Genomic DNA, 19,291 nt, shown 5'->3' with positions numbered 1-19,291 from the left:
TACCAAGTTCAGCTCGTGAAACAGCACTGGAGGAAGCAACAGCACCAATCTGTACTTGCAGGCACTTGTATCCACAACCCTGCTTCACACATGTGCTTGTACTTGCCTGTATCCTCCTCCTGATGTTCACTCTTATGCTGTCCTTGAAAATACAGATCTGAAAATCAGCACTGTACCCGTCTGTACCGCCTCAGGATACGTGCCAGGAGTGGTACTTGCATAAACAGCCTGCTATCCTCTCCTGTACCAACCTGAACCTGTGTATTCAGGTCTGTCCAGCCACCTAACAAGCGCCGCCTGCAGCTACAGAACTCAGAAAAGCGTGCGTCAGCCCTGTCCGTACACTGTACGGCTGTCGTACAGGGCTGTACGGGCTGTGTACTTGCTGGTACAGCCTGTACTGGCCTGTGCGCAGAGAATTCCAGCAGAGAAGAAGAACACTTGCAGCAGATTTCAGCAGCAGCCTGTACTTGCAGTCGTACAGTGCTGTACGGACTGCACACGTGGGAAGTACAGCTGGTTATACAGAAGAAATCAGCAGCAAACACACAGAAAACAGCAGCCGCCTTGCTTCTTTTGTGCTTTTCCACGCTAGAGAACATGCGCATGAAGGCTCTTCCACTTTTACTCCACGACTCCCAAAAAGGGAAGAGAGAGAGAGAGGAGAGAGAAACACTCCTCCCCAAATTAATCCCTAGGGCCCCAAACTTTAATAAGTTCCTAGGGCCACTAAGGCCTAGGGGCAAACTCCAATAAACATTAAAACTTAATGTTTCTAGTTCCCCCCTTCACACCTAGGGATGTCCACACATCTTAAACTCTGTCCGGGCACCCCCCATGTGAATCATAAAATATTCTGACTCTGCAACCACCATGCCCACACTTGTCCTACTCCATTTTCACAGGGCCATGACAGTCTGGCACTTGGCCGACTGCTGTCCAGGTCTACCATTACCTGGCCGACTGCTCAATGGCCTCCAACAGGCTGCTTCCTATCCGTATATGAAAGGCTAGGGGTTGTCTACCCCTTGCAAGGCTAGCCCATACTCTGGGGGCTAGCCTTAGGACTGGCCCCATCTACATGCTATGCAACTAAATGCCTATAATGCATCTACTGCTATGACATCTATATGCATCTGAATGATGAACACTTGCTGAATTCTCCACAGTGGGTTGAGAGGACTAACGTGACACTCTAAAGCTGGGAGACTGACCTACGTAGCTCATGCTTGACATGTCCCAGATTGGGCTCACAAAGGGGTCACGGCATACGACAAATAAATCCTAAAAGGTACTACTTCTGTACATGATTCTTGCACTGTTGATGAGCCAGTTTGTCACCGTGTACCATAGTGCATGGGTGCATGTGACATTCCCTCTTGCTTAGCTTGGCGGCAGGTTCATAGCTCCGAGGTAGTCCGCCAATAACTGTGGATACTCGAGGAAGAATTCTTCATCTAGCCAAACAGCTTCATGGGTCCCTCGATCTTTGAACTTGGCAAAAAATTGGCAAAGACGTCGTCCAGAACCATGCTTCCAGCAATGTAGAAGGATCTACTCAGGCTCTATCACCTCTGCTTCATCAACCATTTCTAGCTGCTGCTCTTCTGGAACATTCTACAATGAAGGTCCAATATAAGGCTTTAACCAAGAGACGTGGAAGACGTTGTGCATCGTCCAACTGTCTGGCAATCTGAGTTGCATGGCGACATTGCTTATCTTCTTTATGATAGGAAAAGGACCAAAACTTCTGAATAACAACTTTGGACAACGCTTGCCCACTTGCTTCTTGAGTCTTTGCTTCATGATCCTTAAATATACCCATTCACCTTCTTTGAAATTGACGTCTCTCCGTGACTTGTTTGCCTGTTTGGTGTGTAAGCCTCCTAAGCTTTGGTAAGACGCTCTTTGACGGACTCAATGATGGCTGAAAAAGTTTTTGTCATCTTGTTGGCTTCCAAGGAAGGAGAGATCATCCTCGTGAGAAGGGATAAAAATCTTCGACCAAAGGCTGCCTCGTACAGAGTTCTGCCAACACTGGATGAGTGAGTGTCATTGAGAATTGCCTGTACCAACGGGTGATAAAGCTCCCACTTCGACTATTGATCATGGCAGTACGCTTTAAGCACATCGAATTGTAAATCTCGGTTTGGCCATCGGTCTGAGGATGCAATGCACTGGACAAATACAATTTAGTACCAAAGTTGTCAAAGAGAGCTTGCCAAAAGTGAGATGTAAACTTTGGGTCCTGATATGAGGTAATGGTCCGCGGTAAAACACAAACTGGATACCAATAACAGAGAAAGGACCGGGCTCTCTGTTGTGGCCGTCTGCTTGCATGGTATAAGCATACAAAATTTACTAAATCTGTCAACTATCCGAGATCTAGTAGATGCGGGAAGGGGTCCAACAAAATCCGTCGTAATGTCGTGAAATGGACCCTCAGGAACGGGCAAAGGTTGAAGCAACCCTGCTTGTTTGGTATGAGGTACTTTCACTTTTTGACATATAGAACACTGAGAAACATAATTGTACACATCCCTATGCATCTTCGACCAATAAAACGATCTTTCTAACTTCTCCAAGGTACTGTTGATCCCGCGATGACCACCACCAAGTGAATCATGGCCATCATGTGCATCATGGAGGAGTGCCGGTCTTTTCTCCCTGAGAACACATAGTCGACCCTCGTAAAAGAGCCAACCGTCCTGAATGGTGTAATGACCCGGTTCGGAATAAAGGGCCATACTGTAAGGAGTTCCAAATTCTGCACAATCTATATAATGTGTCTTCATATTGTCTAAATCTTTTCCTTGTATCTCCAACACAGTGGACTCCTATACTGTCTCAATACTACCTTTGCAACTCGGAGCATCTGTGATGGGGTTGTTCTTACCCAGTACATACTCAATCATCGGAACAACTGACCCCACCGGTGCTGTCTATCGCTCCACTGGGCACTTGACATAGTTTGTAACCACTTCAAGGCCTGGTGGTCTGTCTTCACAGTAAATTCCCTTCCATAAAGAAAAGTTTTCCACTCCTTCAAGACTGTGATAGCTCTTTGTCATATACAGAATAACTTTTTTATGCATCATTCAACTTTCTATTGTAATACGCCACTGGTTTGCCTTCTTGTTGCAAAACTGCTCCTCTGGTGAGATTAATGGCATCGGTGATTACCTCAAAAGGGTGTCATTCCATGATGCGAGTTTAAGAATTGGTGCTTTGGAAGCTGCCTTTTGCAAAGCAAAGAATGCCTCTAAAGCCTTACCTATGACTAAAACTTTCTGTCTTCTAGTCTTCACACCCTTGGGCAAATATGTCAATGGTGTTGCAAGGTTAGAAAACCAATCTATACATGAGCTATATGCTTGGCACAAGCCCACGAAGGAACGTATCACTTGGGCTGTCTTTGTAACGTCCCAATTGGGGATTTCCTTTATCTTTTCAGGATCAAGGCGAATGCCATTGGAACTAATCACATAGCCGAGATAGTGGACTTCTTGAACTCCAAATATGCTCTTCTTTGCATTAATGTAGAGTTCGTTGTCTCGTAAAAGCTTCAAGACCTTCTGCACATCTTTCACGTGCTACTCTACAGTGGGTAGACAAAATAAGAATGTCATCGAAAAAAATTAAAAGACATATACCGATGAGTACGGCGAAGACTCGTGACATCATCTTGTTGAATGTCGCTGGTGCATCGGTTAAAACATGACCACAAACTCATAATGCCCTTGTTCTGTTCGAAAGGCAATCTTTGGGATATCTGTCTCGAAAATCCGGACTTGATGATAGCCACTTTTGGGGTCGATCTTTGTGAAGTATTGAGCACCGTTGAGCCTTTCAAGGATGTACTCTATCCTTAGCATGGGGAACATATTCTTGACTGTCAACTTGTTCAAGGCTTGACAATCCACACAGAGATGTGCAATCTTATCTTTCTTCTGTACAAACAGAATTGGTGCAGCAAATGGAGAGGAAGAAGGCCTGATGAAACCAGACCTCAGCAACTGTGCTAGTTGCGTCTCCAACTTAACTTCCAACGCCTTGGAAAGACGATATGGAAACTTACTGGGTGGCTCAGCTCCAGGTACCAATTCGATACGATGGTCTTCAAGACGAGAGGGTGGAGGTCTTGATGGAAGATCATCCCTCAACATGATGTCTTGAAACTACTAGAGGAGGCCGGTCATCTGGGGTTCTAATGTAGTCGCGGTGGATGTCGCTATCTGCCATGGGCGGACATAGATCATCACACATTCAGCTCCCTTTTTGATAGTTCTACTGGCTTAAAGGTGGAAAATAAGTGGAATACCTTGAATGCTCCATTCCCCCCGAATGATAGTAGGCTCAAGCAAACCTTTGACGATTGTGAAGGTGTCCTGCCTCCAATCAGGAATGGGCGCATACCGGCGGAACCACTAAATTCCAAGGATCATGTTGCACCTAAGAAGGGGCGAGAATGAAATCCCTCTGAAATTGGAGCTTTTGAACTGTGAAGGCAAATTGTTGAGCTTTCTGAGAAATATGAGTACGTAGGCCGAGAGTGAAATCGTCCACATCCAAATGATACAGCACAAGGGCACATTTCATCTTGGTCGCCAATTGCGGAGAGATGGCATCTTCTGAACTGCCTATGTCAAAAAGGACAACAAACTATTGCCCCTTCGATGTGCCATAAGCTCTGATAAGACCTTTCTGACGCTCCTCAGCTCCGCCCTCCTCCCTATCAGCAAATACCACTGCAGGTACCGCATTCAAAGCAGGCAAAAGTTGAACATCATTGGTGGTTGAAGGCGAGGGTGGAGGGGATGGTACAACTGTGGCAATAGCCACTGTAGAGGCTGGTTGTTTGCTCTTTTCCGCCTGCCATTTGGTACAATCCTTCTTGGGATGTCCCGTGTGGTGGCAAAAAAAGCAACGAATCTCTTTGAAGTACCGTTCCTTCTCATCTAACTGTAGGAATCCTCCACTAAGGCCCTCCTTGATCTTTTCTTCATGGGTATTCTTAGGTCCATCTTGTCGCTCCTTCCCAAAGCTATTCTGGCCCTTCTTCTTTTGATCCTTGTTGTTGTTGGGAGCCCCCTTACCTACTTACTGGTTAGACGCCTGCTTCTGCTGGTTGGTCTGCGTTGCTGTTTTGCTGAGATTTGGGGGTGATTGGAGCGGTCTTGGGCTTGCATCCATTGAGCATCTTTTCATGATTATGTGGAAGAGTCAAAGCCCTGTCATATGTCTAAGGTTCAAAATTTCGAATGGGGAGCATAATGTTTGGATCCAATCCCCAAATGAATCGCTTGAGCTTCTCCTCCTCGGATTTTGCCAACTGTTGAGCTGATGTGATCACCTTTGTTGGAGTATGTGAGCATAGGGGAACCGTTCTGGGTGAGTTTGTAGAGCTCATCTTCAAGATTTGTCATGTACTATGAAGGTAAAAACCTAGTCTTCAAATCTGACACAAAAGTGTCCCAATCATAGTCCGGTAAGCCCGTGTAGGAATCTGTGTGCAAACGGGACCAATGTTGCCACCAAGTAATTGCATCACCCGTGAGGTGTGGAGCCGCCAGATGGACTGTCCTGGGTTTCTATGATTTTTGAAAGAGGAAAGTGGGCAATAAACTAGTGAATAGACTGAGTCACAACCGAATGGTCGCACTTGTCGTCGTACTTGGTGAAGTTCGGTGAGGCACGGATAACTGTTGTTGAGGCTATGGCTAGGGTTGTGGAGGATTGAGAAGGGTGGAAAGAAGTTACCAAAGTCCGAAGTGTCTGTTGGAACTAGTCCCTCAAGTCTTCTCGGGCTTGTAGCTCGTGGTTCGCCTTCGCTTCGAGCTCTGCCCGCAATCGCTCCTCTTTGGTCTTGCGTTTGGCTTTCTCTGCCAGTTATTCGGCCAGTCTTGCTTCACAGTCTCGCTCTTCCTTTTCAGTCATCCATCGACACCATTGTTCCATTGAGGATTTTTGTTCTTTAGGTGTCTCCTACTGGTCCAAGATTGCCTATAATTCTATCAGTTTTTTTTCCATCTGTACTCTTTCAAGTTGAATTTGGAGTTGCCGTATATCTGCTCCTTTAGCTTTTGGTTGTCTTCGTCTTCTTTTTGCGGAAGCGTTTCTTCGAATGGTTCTTCTTCTTTAGTGATGTCTTTGGAGCTTGATGCCATTGTAGATGGGCGAGTGGTGTTTTCCGATCTCAACTTTACCATCCATAGGATGCCCTCACCCTAGGTTGCTTGGTTGAATCACGTCCCAAAGCTCTGATACCAATGTAGCATGCGCCAAGCTAGGTCCGTGTGAAACAATGAAGCCTTTCTTTAAACCTGAGTTTAGTGAGTCTTTAGCAATCCTTTAAAACAGCATACATGAATCTGATGACACCAGATGGGGTCCAGAATTACCCACTGAAGGGCCCCCCTGCAAGCAGGAGTATTTGCTTTATTTCTTCTTCTAGAGAACTGTATACAAGCTGAACTGTGTCCACAAGATTGAGCGGACAAACTGACTGACAAACCGCCAAATGCAAGGACAAAGCGACCAAACGCTGGGCAGAACTGTGCATAAGCTTTAGGCGACCAAACGCTAGGCAGAACTCTCCATAAGCTTTAGGCGACTTTGAAGCTATCTTCGAGAGAAATACACCGGCCCGAGACTGAGGGAAGGTGTGCTGAATACTCCTAAAGAGACTGAGCTTCTTAGCCATGGGCTGAGAGCACAAGTAGGGTTGTAGGTATGCACAGGCAAGAGCCTAAGCATACATGCTTGAATTCTAATGATACTCTCTGATTTATGACTGATGATTTATGTATATATATATATATACCTAGATGACATATTCCTTTGGTTCTGTGACCCCGTCCTTAAGACCATTGCTGTCCAACTCCCTCTGGAACTCGTAAGCCAGATATCTGTGTGTAGTATAGTCTTTACTAGCTGTCTCCAATGTATGTCGATGACAACCCTGATGACAAGGAAGAAGTAAACTAGGTAAGAAGGACCCTAGTTAACATCAGGTTAACAATTGGATGAGAGACATATGGGACTCTAGTGATTCTAGTATAATTTTGAGAATGCTTTATGCATCATCTATCACAATGCTACTACTCATCAGGTATTTTCTTTAGTGATATGGCATCGTTGAGTGCAAAGACTGAAAGGCTAAAGTCTGATTAAACAACTATCTCATTGTGCTCTCCAGATATTAACAGGCCCAGTAACAAAGCTAATACCTGCTCCCCAAATCTGCAGGAGCCGCTGCTGAAATTCAAGCCTCTAAAAATGATCCCTGATTTTCTAATATTTGAGCTGATTCTGAACCTTTTTGGCAGCTCTGCCACTCCTGCTGGCTGCCTTGAAGAAGAGGGGCTGAATGCACAAAAGAGATACTTAACCCCTCTACTGCTGGGTGGCCTGTTGGCAGTCTGTTGGCTAGCAGAAGAGGGCACATTTATTTACAATTATGCCTACATTGTTCTAGCGGGCTATAAATGTCTGGCTTAGGCTACCCATGGGCAGCCTGCCCATGTCTTATGAAGCTTTGCTGATTCCTGAAGCCTTGGCTGCCATGGATGTCCACATTTGTTCTGTTCCCAGCATGCATTCTGATAGGCCTTTGTGCCTCCAAGCACCGAAATCTCCCATCACACACATGCGCCTTTGGCCTCACTAATTGACCTTGCCTCTAAATAAGTCAGGGCTCACCACCATGACCTGTCTCTCACCTGACGTTCTCTAGACCTGGCCTCAATATTCATGGTGCATACACCTGCATGATGTCTTGCAACGAAATGGAAAGAGAATTCCAAATGAACTTGGAATGATGCTGTACACACATCAACCCTACATAGTGGAAAGCTTATAGGAGAGATTCCAAACCACCAAAAACCATGGTTGCCAACACCAATCCCTCATCAGATTAGATGTGCAATCACGTTGTTTTGCACTAGATCCCACCATCTTATGGTTGAGGATGCAGCTTGGAACGGAAAGGCACAAGAGAGGAGACTATACACATTGTGTTATATGCAAGAAATAGAGATTGAAGGGCGCACACTCCATGTTTGCTAAGCCTATGCAACATGAGACGAAAATTGCCACAGATTTTGCATGGTTTACTCACTTGGCCTAACATACTTAGCAACCAAGTAGTAGTAGCTTTGGGCCTGTGCCTAAACATGGCTACATGGGTCATGAAGTTTAATAAGCCAAACCCATAAACACACGTGGACATATATCTGTATGCTTTGATTCACCCCAAAGTATTGAACATACTCAATATCAACTTCCTTTCCTAAGTGGGCATGCTCTGTGTTTGTTCATGGTATAAGATCTTTTCAATGTGTGTTTACTTCAACGCTACCATCAGAAGAAAAAACCTTTGATTTTTGAGTAGTTCTCGATGACATCGTCCACAAGCTCGTTGAAATTGGGAGTAAAGCCATGTAGCCCAGCTGTGAGGCCAAAACCAGGATAGTCCATTCCAAAAACAGCATAGCCAGCTTTTGCAAGCTTTCTTGCAACTCCTACAGTTTGCATTAAACAGACTCCATTATTGAGTTGAAATCTAATATGAATGTTGAAAAGACGTTCCAAAAGAGGGTTTTCTTGGAGAAACCTACCCTCAAAAAAGAATGTGCAAGTATCACCATATCCATGGCAAATAAACACAGTTGCTTTCACCATTCCTGACTCTGGCAACCAGCTTCGTGTAAATATCTCTACTCCTCGTGAATTCATCTCATAGTACTGCAAGTCCAAACAAAATATATTAATTCACAAGGGACAATGATTTCTTTTTTAGATCAATGCTTTCTCCATGTAAAGTATGTGCATCCGCCGACCTTAAGAGGAAGGCATGAAGCTTTTGGAATGGTTCCAGGCTACAACTGCTTACAGTATAAACTGCACGATCCATGTGATGGCTTGGGTTCTTTGTGCCCTGCCCAAGCTGTCTGCATGCCAAGAAACCCTTTTTTGGGTCTCTGTGCAATTCCTCCCTCTCACTGGTCTATGGTGTGTTTCCCCTCTGTCCGTTGCTCTCTCCTAATGTTTCAGCCATTCCCTTGACTATACACCTGCCAATCCACCTGTGGTCGCTTCATTTCAGATGCAATCCAGGTAAGAAACTTGTCAGTTTTTTTTTTGTCTCCCCCATTTCTGTCATTGTTCTCAAACAACGGAAAACCTATCAGTGCCATCGGATTGAGCCTTTCAGAAAAAATGCAAGAGATTTGTATGCAATAGACAGACAATTTGACTCTGCACATCTGAGTGTCAAGCTTGATCGCAGTGAGATACATGGACAAACTTCGTTTGGAAACCATTAGCATATTGTTTTTTTATCCCCGTTTGGCATGCATCACGTAGAAGGATGCAGCCGACCAGCCGCAGAGTTGCAACTTGCATTCCGTACTTGTACTCAACCTTCAGATCTGTCCATTGCTTTCCGTACATCATGTGTATTGTATGGAGTGTTGGATACACCATACAAAATGCACAAGCTTCTATATAAGTTTTGAAGTTCCATTTTATCCTTGACCTTGTCAAACTGCCATATGCTTTCCTATGCAGCCTGTGCATAATATTATGTGTACACAATTGTTTTCAAAATAACAAAATACCATGTTTTGTATTTATACTATTCAAACTAGAAAAAGAGTGGCATACTTGAAGCACCTTAACTTAATCGATACTTTCTGTACTGTATCAAACATCTATTGTACGTTCCTCTCACAGAGATTGATATGCGGATTGCCTCATGGAACATTCAGGGTTTGGGGGGACCTTAGTGTTTTCAGAGGTGCAGCGTCCTTAGGGGAGAGCTCCGTAGAGGAGCAATCAAGGGACCCATTGATATTCTTTTCCTCCAGAAGCACCGTCATTCTGAGGGGCATACCCGTCGCTGCAGGGAAATTTTACCACGTAGGAGTCACTCTCCCTCTTTTGGCCCCTCTAGACGTGGGGGGAGTTTGTATTTCTGTCAATGAGCAGCTCCTGCCGGCAGTAGTTGGCTCAGGCATGATAGACACTGGGTGGGCTCGGGGGTTACCATTAGGATTGGCAAGGACTGTTTGGGCTTCCTTAATGTTTACGCTCTAAACGTCGCTGCAGGTAGAGTCGTCTTCTAGAGTACAGTTCATCAATCCCTCCCTCAGGCCGATTTTTGGTGCATGGGTGGGGACTTCAACATGATAGAGTCAACAGAGAATAGACTCCAAGGATGCATGGCTGGCTCAGAGTAATCCGCATGGGAGGAGTTGATCCTGGCACTTAGGGGACAGGACCCTTGGCACTTGGCAAAGTTTGGACGCAGCCCCGGGAGTCTATGCTTCTCGCAGTTTCACAAGAGCAGCACCCGCCCCAATCTTTCTCGGCTTGATAGATTCTATGTGGATGAGTGGGCTCGCAGGGGCATGATTGGTATCTTGGCAGGCACTACCTTCTCCAATCATGCTCCAATTATTTTGTCCTTGTGGAGGCAAGACAGACACTTAGCACTAAGATAGCCTCATACAGGACTCCGAGATATGTAGCAAGATCGAGCAAATATGGGAGGGGATGGATTTTCTCTCAGGTTCTACCGCAGGCACCTTGGATGTAGGCCTTGGTGAGATTAGGAGTTCACTACAGGAGGCAACACAGTGCAGATTGGTGGGATTCCATGAGCCAGAGAGGAGCATTTGCCGGGGTCTTGCTTCTCTCCAGCAACTTCAGGAGAGTTCCCCGGATAGCCCGTGGATTGAGAGTCATTTGGCTGTCACCCATACAGAGCTCAGAGCCATAGAGGAGAGGAGGGTGGGGGTGGAGTACCGATACCATGCCAGAGCTTCCTTCAGGACCCAAGCCGGAGATGGAGTCACAGGGGATTTCTTTGAGATTGCCGGCCCCCACAGGCGGAGAGATGGTATTCACAGGCTGCAAGGCCAGGATGAAGCTATCTTTTCTGAGCAACCCCCCCCCCCCCCCCATGTGATACCCATTGCCACATATTTTTTTAGATCCCTTCTTGCAACTGCCCCATTATACCCACATGTGGTGGATGCGCGACAGAAGGTTTGGCAGCACACGAGAGAGGTGGTTCCTGTTAGAAGTCATCTCCTGTCTATTGACACCATGGCCTTTGTTGCATAGTCACCAGGGAACGGGAACGGATATGGGAACGAGGGGCCAATCCGGAACGGGAACGAGACCCCTTGCAATCCGGAACGGGATCCGGAACGACACGTTATCATATTTCAATACACATGAGTAGACAAATATACAATTAAAAGCAGGTAAAAAGAGACAAATATACAATTGAAAGGTACGTTTTTTTTAAAACGTTGATATTGACTTTTTTTTTTGAACGTTGCAGGGCAGCCTGGCAGGTCGTCTTTCAACGTTTAAAAAAAACGTTGCATAATCTTTTTTTTTTCCATGTTTTTTTTAAAGGGGTCGGCGGCGGCGCTACTTGCAGGTATCCGTTTTTTTTTTTAAAATACAAAGGGTGCCCAAAACGTTTTGGGCACCCGTAACCCTTCTATTCAAAAAAAAAGAAAGAAGGATGCGCTATTACGCTGCCGGCGGCCAGAACGTGGAAAAAAAACACGTAAGGGGTGCCGCTTCGCGAATCATGGAAAAAAAATTAAAAAAGCGTTCCTCCACGTTCCGCCGTTCCCAAGTTCCATTCCTCCACGTTCCCCCGTTCCACACCAATGGAACGGCGTTCCCATGTGACTATGCTTTGTTGTGGGTGTGCCCGCCCTTATGAGGTGTTTTCTCATTTTTCCCCACTCTCCATATTTTTCCCCATTTTTTTCCTATTTTTCTGTGGCATGGGAGGCAGTCTAGTAGTGGCAAGAGCACCTTGAACCTGGCCGACTGCATCTGTGGAGATTCTGGAAGTGGCCGACTGCACTGCATGAGTCGTGGGACTTCTCTAATGCTGGCCGACCCACTCTACTCTGCTGGCCGACTGTGATTTTTCAGTCGTGGAGGTTTCTTGTGTCCAGTCGGCTGCCCTAGAGAAGGCCGACTACTGATGGGGGGCCATATAAAAAGGCCCCCAGTCCCTTGTCATTTTTTGTATCATTCCCGGAATCTTCTTGTGTATATAGAGCAGAGTTACACGCCTCTATCTCTCTCTCTCTCTCTTGTGCTGTGATTTTTTGCACTGCGTTTTGCTCTTGTGTTCCCAAGGCCCCCAGCCCCTTGTCATTTTTTGTATCATTCCCGCGATCTTCTTGTGTATATAGAGCAGAGTTACACACCTCTATCTCTCTCTCTTGTGCTGTGATTTTCTGCACTGCGTTTTGCTTGTATTCCCAGATCTGGTCATCATCTCCGCTGCGTATTCTGACAGTTCCACCCGCCCTCTGGATCTTCCAATTGACTCCCTTCACTGTAAGATTCCTCCCCAGCCTCTCAAGATGTCCAGCATCTTCCCCTGTAATCAAATCCCTCTTCAAAATTATAAAAGATCTTGTTTCTACCAGTTTTGACCTAGAGAGAGAATATTCAGTTTTTAAATATTTTTGGATAGAAAAATACCTCATCTTATTAAAGTAAGTTCCCCTGAAACAGAAGTTCAAAAAGATTTTCACAAGTGCATTAGAAATTAAGTATAATCTATTCAAGAGGCATTATCCTGGGGGTCAAGATTTTTTCGAAATTTTAAATTAAGGTTCCTATGGACCAATAAGACTCATCCAAATCTAGGGAAGAGATGAATAGAAGAATAAAAGAAAAATCTCCCAAAAATGAGTAAATACTCACATAAGATGAAGAGTTGACTAAGGACAAGGTTAATAGTTAAAAAAGAGAGATATTTAGATGAAATGATGCATTTTTGATACCTCAGTATGGAAAAATTCTCCTCATGAAGGAGGCACCTATTTCACATATGTGGGAGAGTTTTAAACTCCCAAATAATGAGATATATTTATCTCTCGTCTCTCCTGTTTCAACTAGATCCAAAAAGTAGACTAAACTGATCCAAAAATGGTCAAAAATTGACCAAACTGATTTGAAAAATTCTAGAATCAATTGGCTTGGTTAGAAGCTCACTTTTTCCTATAAATAGAAGCCTTCCCCTTTGTTGAAACTCAATAGTGTTTTGCATTGTTACCCTGCTTCTCCCAAGTACCAAAAACTGTGAATTTTACTCATAATTCATTAGTTTTTGACCTTCCCTCTTCTAAAAGATTGGTGGCCACTCTTGTTTCAAGTAGAATCCTCAAACCATCAAGCCAAAGGAAAGCTCTCAAATTATCCATGTAAGTTGGAGATGCTTCTCTTTTCTATTTCTTTTATGATTTTTTTATGATTTTTGTCTTCTCTAAAATGAAATGATGTTATGCCTCATTGAAAAAAGGCATTCCCCTCTCTTCTTTAGTAAATCCAACCATTCTTTATCCTAGATGATTGATTATTGGATAAAATCAAGTTTTTCATAATGTTTCTTTTAAATAAGTAGAAAATGTTTACATTAGAATGATTTAAATACCCTTGGTGAACTTTTAATTAATTTTAGAGAGTTAAAAATTGAAAAATGGTCAGCCATACAAAGGAGATTATGGCGAAATTTTCTAAAAATTTGTGAAATAAATTTCATCTTTATTTAATGAAAAAGAGTAATTCCCATCGTTAGAGTATTCTAAAAGTGTCATTTTTCATTCATGCATAGAAAGATGCATATTGATTAATTTTTATAAAAGAATGATTTTCAATAGAATTAAATTCTATGTATAGAAAGATACATATTGATAATTTTTTTATAAAAGTGTTACTTTCTTCATTATAGATTTTTATACATAAAATAATGCATAAAAGAATATTTTTTAGAGTTACTTTCATCATATTGATTTTTATGCATAAAAGTATGCATAAAAAATATTTTTTTATTATAAAAGTGTTACTTTTATCATTATTGATTTCTATGCATAAAAGTATGCATAAAAGAATATTTTTTATTATAAAAGTGTTACTTTTATCATTATTGATTCTATGCATAAGAGTATGCATAAAAGATTTTTTTTTAAATTATAAAAGTGTTACTTTTATCATTATTGATTTCTATGCATAAAAGAATATTTTTATTATTATAAAAGTGTTACTTTTATCATTATTGATTTCTATGCATAAAAGAAATTTTTTTTATTATAAAAGTGTTACTTTTATCATTATTGATTTCTATGCATAAAAGTATGCATAAAAGAATATTTTTTTTATTATAAAAGTGTTACTTTTATCATTATTTATTTCTATGCATAAAAATATGCATAAAAGAATATTTTTTTATATTCAAAGTGTGATTTTCATCATAAATATTTTTTATGCATAAAAGATATATTTTTTATATTAAAAGAGTGATTTTCATTATAAATAATTTTTATACATAAACATATGCATAAAAGATATTTTTTTTAATATTAAAAGTGTGATTTTCATTATAAATGATTTTTATGCATATCTGGAGAGCTCGATGCAGTGAAGTCATCGAAGAAATCCACACTCCGCCTACGAAGTCCATCAAGAGCATCTGGCTCGACATCATTCATACTGAAACTATTAGGCCCTCCTAGCTCTATTTCTCATGATGAAACCCATGTCCGGACACCAGACAAGTGGAGGAAGACATGAGGACAAGGTCCATAAGGTTTGATAAAGAAAAAGCACCGTTTTAGTCAAAAAGCAACAAAAAGCAAATAGTCAAACTAGGTTGACCACGAGCCAGGGACACCACTGGCAAGAGGAGACTAAGCCGGACCAAAAATCTAAAAGCCGCTTTTCCAAAAAGCAAGGCCATAAAGTTAGAAAAGCAAAAGCTAAATAACTTTGACAAAAGTTGAGTAATATTTTATTATTGAAAGGCAAAAAGGAAAAAGCAAAGAGTAAAAAGGCAAAAGCAAAGCATGGATAAGCTTTTGGAAAAAAGCAAGGCCCTCTTTAAGTATAAAAGAAGCATGAGTCTCTCTTGAGCATCAAGCCGGAGAACAACCTCTTCATCTTTAAGGTGTTGCCATCTCCGTTGAAGCTTGGAAATCGTCTTCTTAATCATGAACCAAACCATGGAGTTTTTCATCGTTGCCCCGCTGATTCAGAGCGCCTTCATTGGCTGTAGTGCCACATCATCATCTATTCATATGACTGTACGGGTCCGTACAACAGGAACTGTACAGAGTGCGAAGCTACATGGACTGAAAATTTCAAAAGCCTTAAAAACTGCTTTGTGGAGGTATTTATCGCACCCGAAAACCATTAAAACAGGTTTTATATCAGTTTTCTTGCTAGAAAGAGCTTTTGTGGTTTTCTTCATTGACAAGGCTGTAGGAGTTGTGGAGATTACTCATGGGATGAACTTGGATTTGGATTTGGATCTAGACTTGGACTTGGATTTGGATTTGGATCTCAACTTGGACTTTGCTTTTGCTGTTGCCTCTAATGCCCTGCTGGTGTGTGTCGACTGAAGCTGCCCTGCTGTTGCTTTGTGCCGACTAAAGCTGCCTGACCTAAATTGTGCCGACTGCAACCCAACTCACGATTTGGTATTTCTATAATTTTTTTAATTCAAAAAATGCTAAAAATTAGCAAATCGACTGCATTAATTTTGGGACTTTTCACCATTGAGCCTAAAATTGCAACATTGGCACACATTGGCATTGATTTCATCAGATTTGGTGCGTAATTGCACTAGAAATTTGGGGATTTTGCAGAAATTGACACTATTTGCAAGTCTATTATAGACATTTGCAAGCATTTTGGGTGTTATAGGCACATTCACTTGCCATTGGGACATTTCCCCCAATTCTTTGGGTGTTACAGCATTGGTACGGATGATAAAGACAGATTTCGGGCATTTCCCCCAATGTTCAGGTGTCCCAGCATTAGGTTGCTTTGAAGGTTTTTGCACTCCAATTGATGTGGTTTATGCCTATGTATTGAGCAAAAACAGTGGTACACTTGGGTCATATTGCAGCTCGTGCATTGATTCAGTTACACTACCTATTTCTACGCATTTGTGACAGCCATGTACGGGAATACTAGTGATTTGTTTGGCATGTTGTCCGCTGAGGATAAGTTCGATGGCACTAACTATCCTATGTGGGCATCTATGATGAAACATGTACTAGTCACAAAGAATTTATGGGTCTATGTGTCAAAGGCTGATGTCAAGCCTATTGCTCCTCCACGAGCAGCAAGTGCTTCAGGCACTATTGATGCAGGTGCTGATGTATCTTCAGGTGGTGCTACATCTTCTGCACCTTTGCCACCCACTCCAGAACAGCTAAGATGGGATGCCAAGGATGCTCAGGCACATGCTTTGATAGCCCTTTCGTGCAAAAGGCAGGTTATATCGCACATTCGTTCATGCACTTCTTCTAAGGGTGCATGGGATGTACTTGCTTCTTTGTATTAGGTTCGCAATGAGGCTCGTGTTGCCTATCTTTGCAAGAAGATCAAGTCTGAGCATATGGATGAGGGTGATTCAATGGACAAGTTCCTTACCCGCATCAAGGATTTGCGAGAGCAGCTTATCAACATTGATGAGATCATTCCAGATGGTTCGCTTGTGTCTACAGTTCCTCAAGGTTTGCCAGAATCCTATTAGGGTTTTTCTACTACTCTTCATCCACTCATGGAGAGTAATCCAAACTTATATACCTTGGATGAGTTGGTGGCTCTCTTATTGTAGGAAGAGCAGTCTCGTTCTAACAAGACTACTATGCTTTCTACCGATCAGGCATTTGGTGCCTTTGATCGAAACAAGGGTAAATCTGGGGCTTCATCTAGTGGTAAGTCTAAGGGCAAGTCTAAGGGCAAACCACCTGCCCATTTAGATTCTACCTCGTCTAAAGAGGGTGACACCAAGAAAAAGAAGAGATGCAACTATTGCAGGAAACCTGGCCATCTCATTGAGGAATGCAGGAAGCGCATTGAGAGTGAAAAGAAAAAGAGACAGCAAGGTTTGGCTGCTACAGTGGACACTAAAGAAGAGGCTAACTTTGCTCATGAGGGCTATGCATTAGTACTTATATGCAGTTTGCCTGCTTCTCGTATGTCTATCTCAGCAGATTGGTACTTTGATAGTGGTGCTTCTAAGCACATCACTTCTTGCAGGGATCTATTTGCCACTTTGCAGGATTCACCACCACGTGGCATAGTTATGTGTGCCAATGATGCCTCCTACTCCATTAAAGGCATTGGGATGTGGAGCTAACAGCATGTAATGGGGACAGTTTTACTCTTAGTGACACTTTATATGTACCAGGCATTAAGAAGAATCTCATTTCTATTTCAGCCCTTGCATTATCTAGATTTAAAGTTCAGTTTTCTGACCATTGTTGCTCAGTGTATGACAGAAGAGATTCAGCTTCTCTTATGCTTTCTAGGACATTATGCAATGGCTTGTATAAGCTTGACGTGTATGACAGGAGTACTCATTCTCATGATGCTATGGTTGCATCCACCTCCCGTGTGTTGAGTGACACTAAGTTATGGCATGCTTGGTTTGGTCACTTGAATTTCCCATCTCTTGTACGCTTGCAGAAGCAAGGTATGGTGCATGAGCTTCCTCCTATGCAGGTTCCATTTAAGCATGTATGTGAGGGATGCATTCTTGGAAAGATGCACAGGAATTCCTTTTCTAAAGATGGTACTATGAGGGCTGTCCGTCCATTACAGCTCATTCATAGTGATCTTTGTGGTCCCATGAGGGCTCCATCTTTTGGAGGACACTTGTACTTCATCATGTTCATTGATGACTACACTCGGTTTTGTTGGGTGTATGGTTTGAAAGTGAAGTCAGGTGCTTTTGCAGCTTTCAAAGATTTCCGTCCCATGGCTGAAAATGCTTGTGGACACAAGCTTGTCACATTGCGTACAAATCGAGGGGGGGAATATGTAACATGCGGAAGCTTTGGAGAAGATCAGTAACTTCAATGCTCAGAAATCAGCACTCTTTTCGCGACGGAATTAACGCACAAACTGAATGAAGATGTGCAGAAAATAGAGAGAGAGAGGGAGAGATGGAGAGGACACAGTATTGGGTCCCAAATACCCTCTGTAGGGCCCCCACCACGGATGGTGTATTTGCTTTATTAGAATGATGTAAATCTGAAAAGAAAATACAGAAATCTTGACCTTTCTTGGCTGGGAAATCCCTGCCCTCATAGTCACAGGGGACAGAGGGGACGGACCCTTGGAACGGGGGGACGCCGTCCCGGGAACACTGTGGGACGGGGACGGACGGACGTCCCCAGCTGGGCGTCCCTCACAAGGGACGGCGTTCCGGGGACGGATCCAAGAGGGGACAGTTGTGGGGGACAGCTGCATGGGAACGCCTGCAGGTTACTGTTTGGGCAATGGTCACATTTTTGACCTTTTCTTTTGGCCGTTTGGGAGGGGCTTTTCATGGGCCTTTAGCCTTGGCCCATAGGCCTTGAGCCTTTGAGGCTTTGGGCCTTGGCCTCTCTCTTGCCTCCCTCCCTATAAGAAGACACACACACACTCCCTCACACTTCAAGCTTTAGCTTCACACACACACACTCTCTCTCTCTCCCTCAAGCAGCAAGCCTCAAGGGCCAAGGTCTCAAGTTTCAAACTCACACATGCAAGCTGTAGTCTCTCAAGACACACACTCTCCCTCACACAGCCTACCCATAGCTGGTGGGTACAGCCAGGACCTTCTTGGCCCTCATGGGACCACTGGTTTCACACCATCCCCATGCCCACCCTAAGGGGTAGCCCTATGGGTTGGCCTCTTTTCCTATAATCAAACCCTAACTAATTACTCAGTGATCTGGGATCCGGTACCATACCAGATACACAGAATCCCTGACATCATTCCAGAGGGAGACTTACAGTGCGGACTGGCACTGATTCATGTGCAGGACAATGCACACCTGACCTTGGACTCATGTGCAAGACAATGCACACCTGATCTCGGACGACTAAGATGGATCCATGCCTGACTCGTCCCGGACTGGGCTCACATGGGACCAGTTCACCATCCCAGGTCCTGCACCTTCTGTACAGATATGTCTACGTGGCATCCAAGTGCGGGATGCACGTGACAAAATATTTGTCAAATGAGTTCACATCTTACATGCAATTACATGGTATTTCACATCAATGTACTACCCCCTATACTCCTCAGCAGAATGGAGTTGCACAGAAATGTAATCGTACACTTATGGAGACGGCACGTTGCATGCTCAAGAGCAAGGATCTGCCCAGTAAGTTTTGGCTTGAGGCGGTTATGTGTGCCAATTATGTCCTTAACCGTTGCCCCATTAAGCCTTGAAATCTATGA

At 43.4% G+C, this 19,291-nt stretch overlaps 1 protein-coding gene across 1 annotated transcript in view; it reads right to left on the bottom strand.

Annotated features, from left to right (window-relative positions):
* LOC147613358 (caffeoylshikimate esterase-like) overlaps window positions 1-19,291 on the bottom strand; it is a 61,552-nt gene that overhangs the window by 28,880 nt on the left and 13,381 nt on the right. The window contains exons 3-4 of the mRNA XM_086782670.1: window positions 8,619-8,745; window positions 8,376-8,522 (exon numbers count right to left, since the gene is read on the bottom strand). Of these exons, the coding sequence (XP_086638796.1) occupies window positions 8,376-8,522; window positions 8,619-8,745 (274 nt within the window). The remainder of the gene's footprint in view (window positions 1-8,375; window positions 8,523-8,618; window positions 8,746-19,291) is intronic.

Source organism: Cibotium barometz, chromosome 44 (genome assembly GCF_041138505.1).
Source record: "Cibotium barometz isolate CiBa-2024 chromosome 44, ASM4113850v1, whole genome shotgun sequence".
Lineage (NCBI taxonomy): Eukaryota > Viridiplantae > Streptophyta > Polypodiopsida > Cyatheales > Cibotiaceae > Cibotium > Cibotium barometz.
Note: the sequence above shows the minus strand (reverse complement) of the source record. Positions and strands in the feature narration are given on the sequence as shown.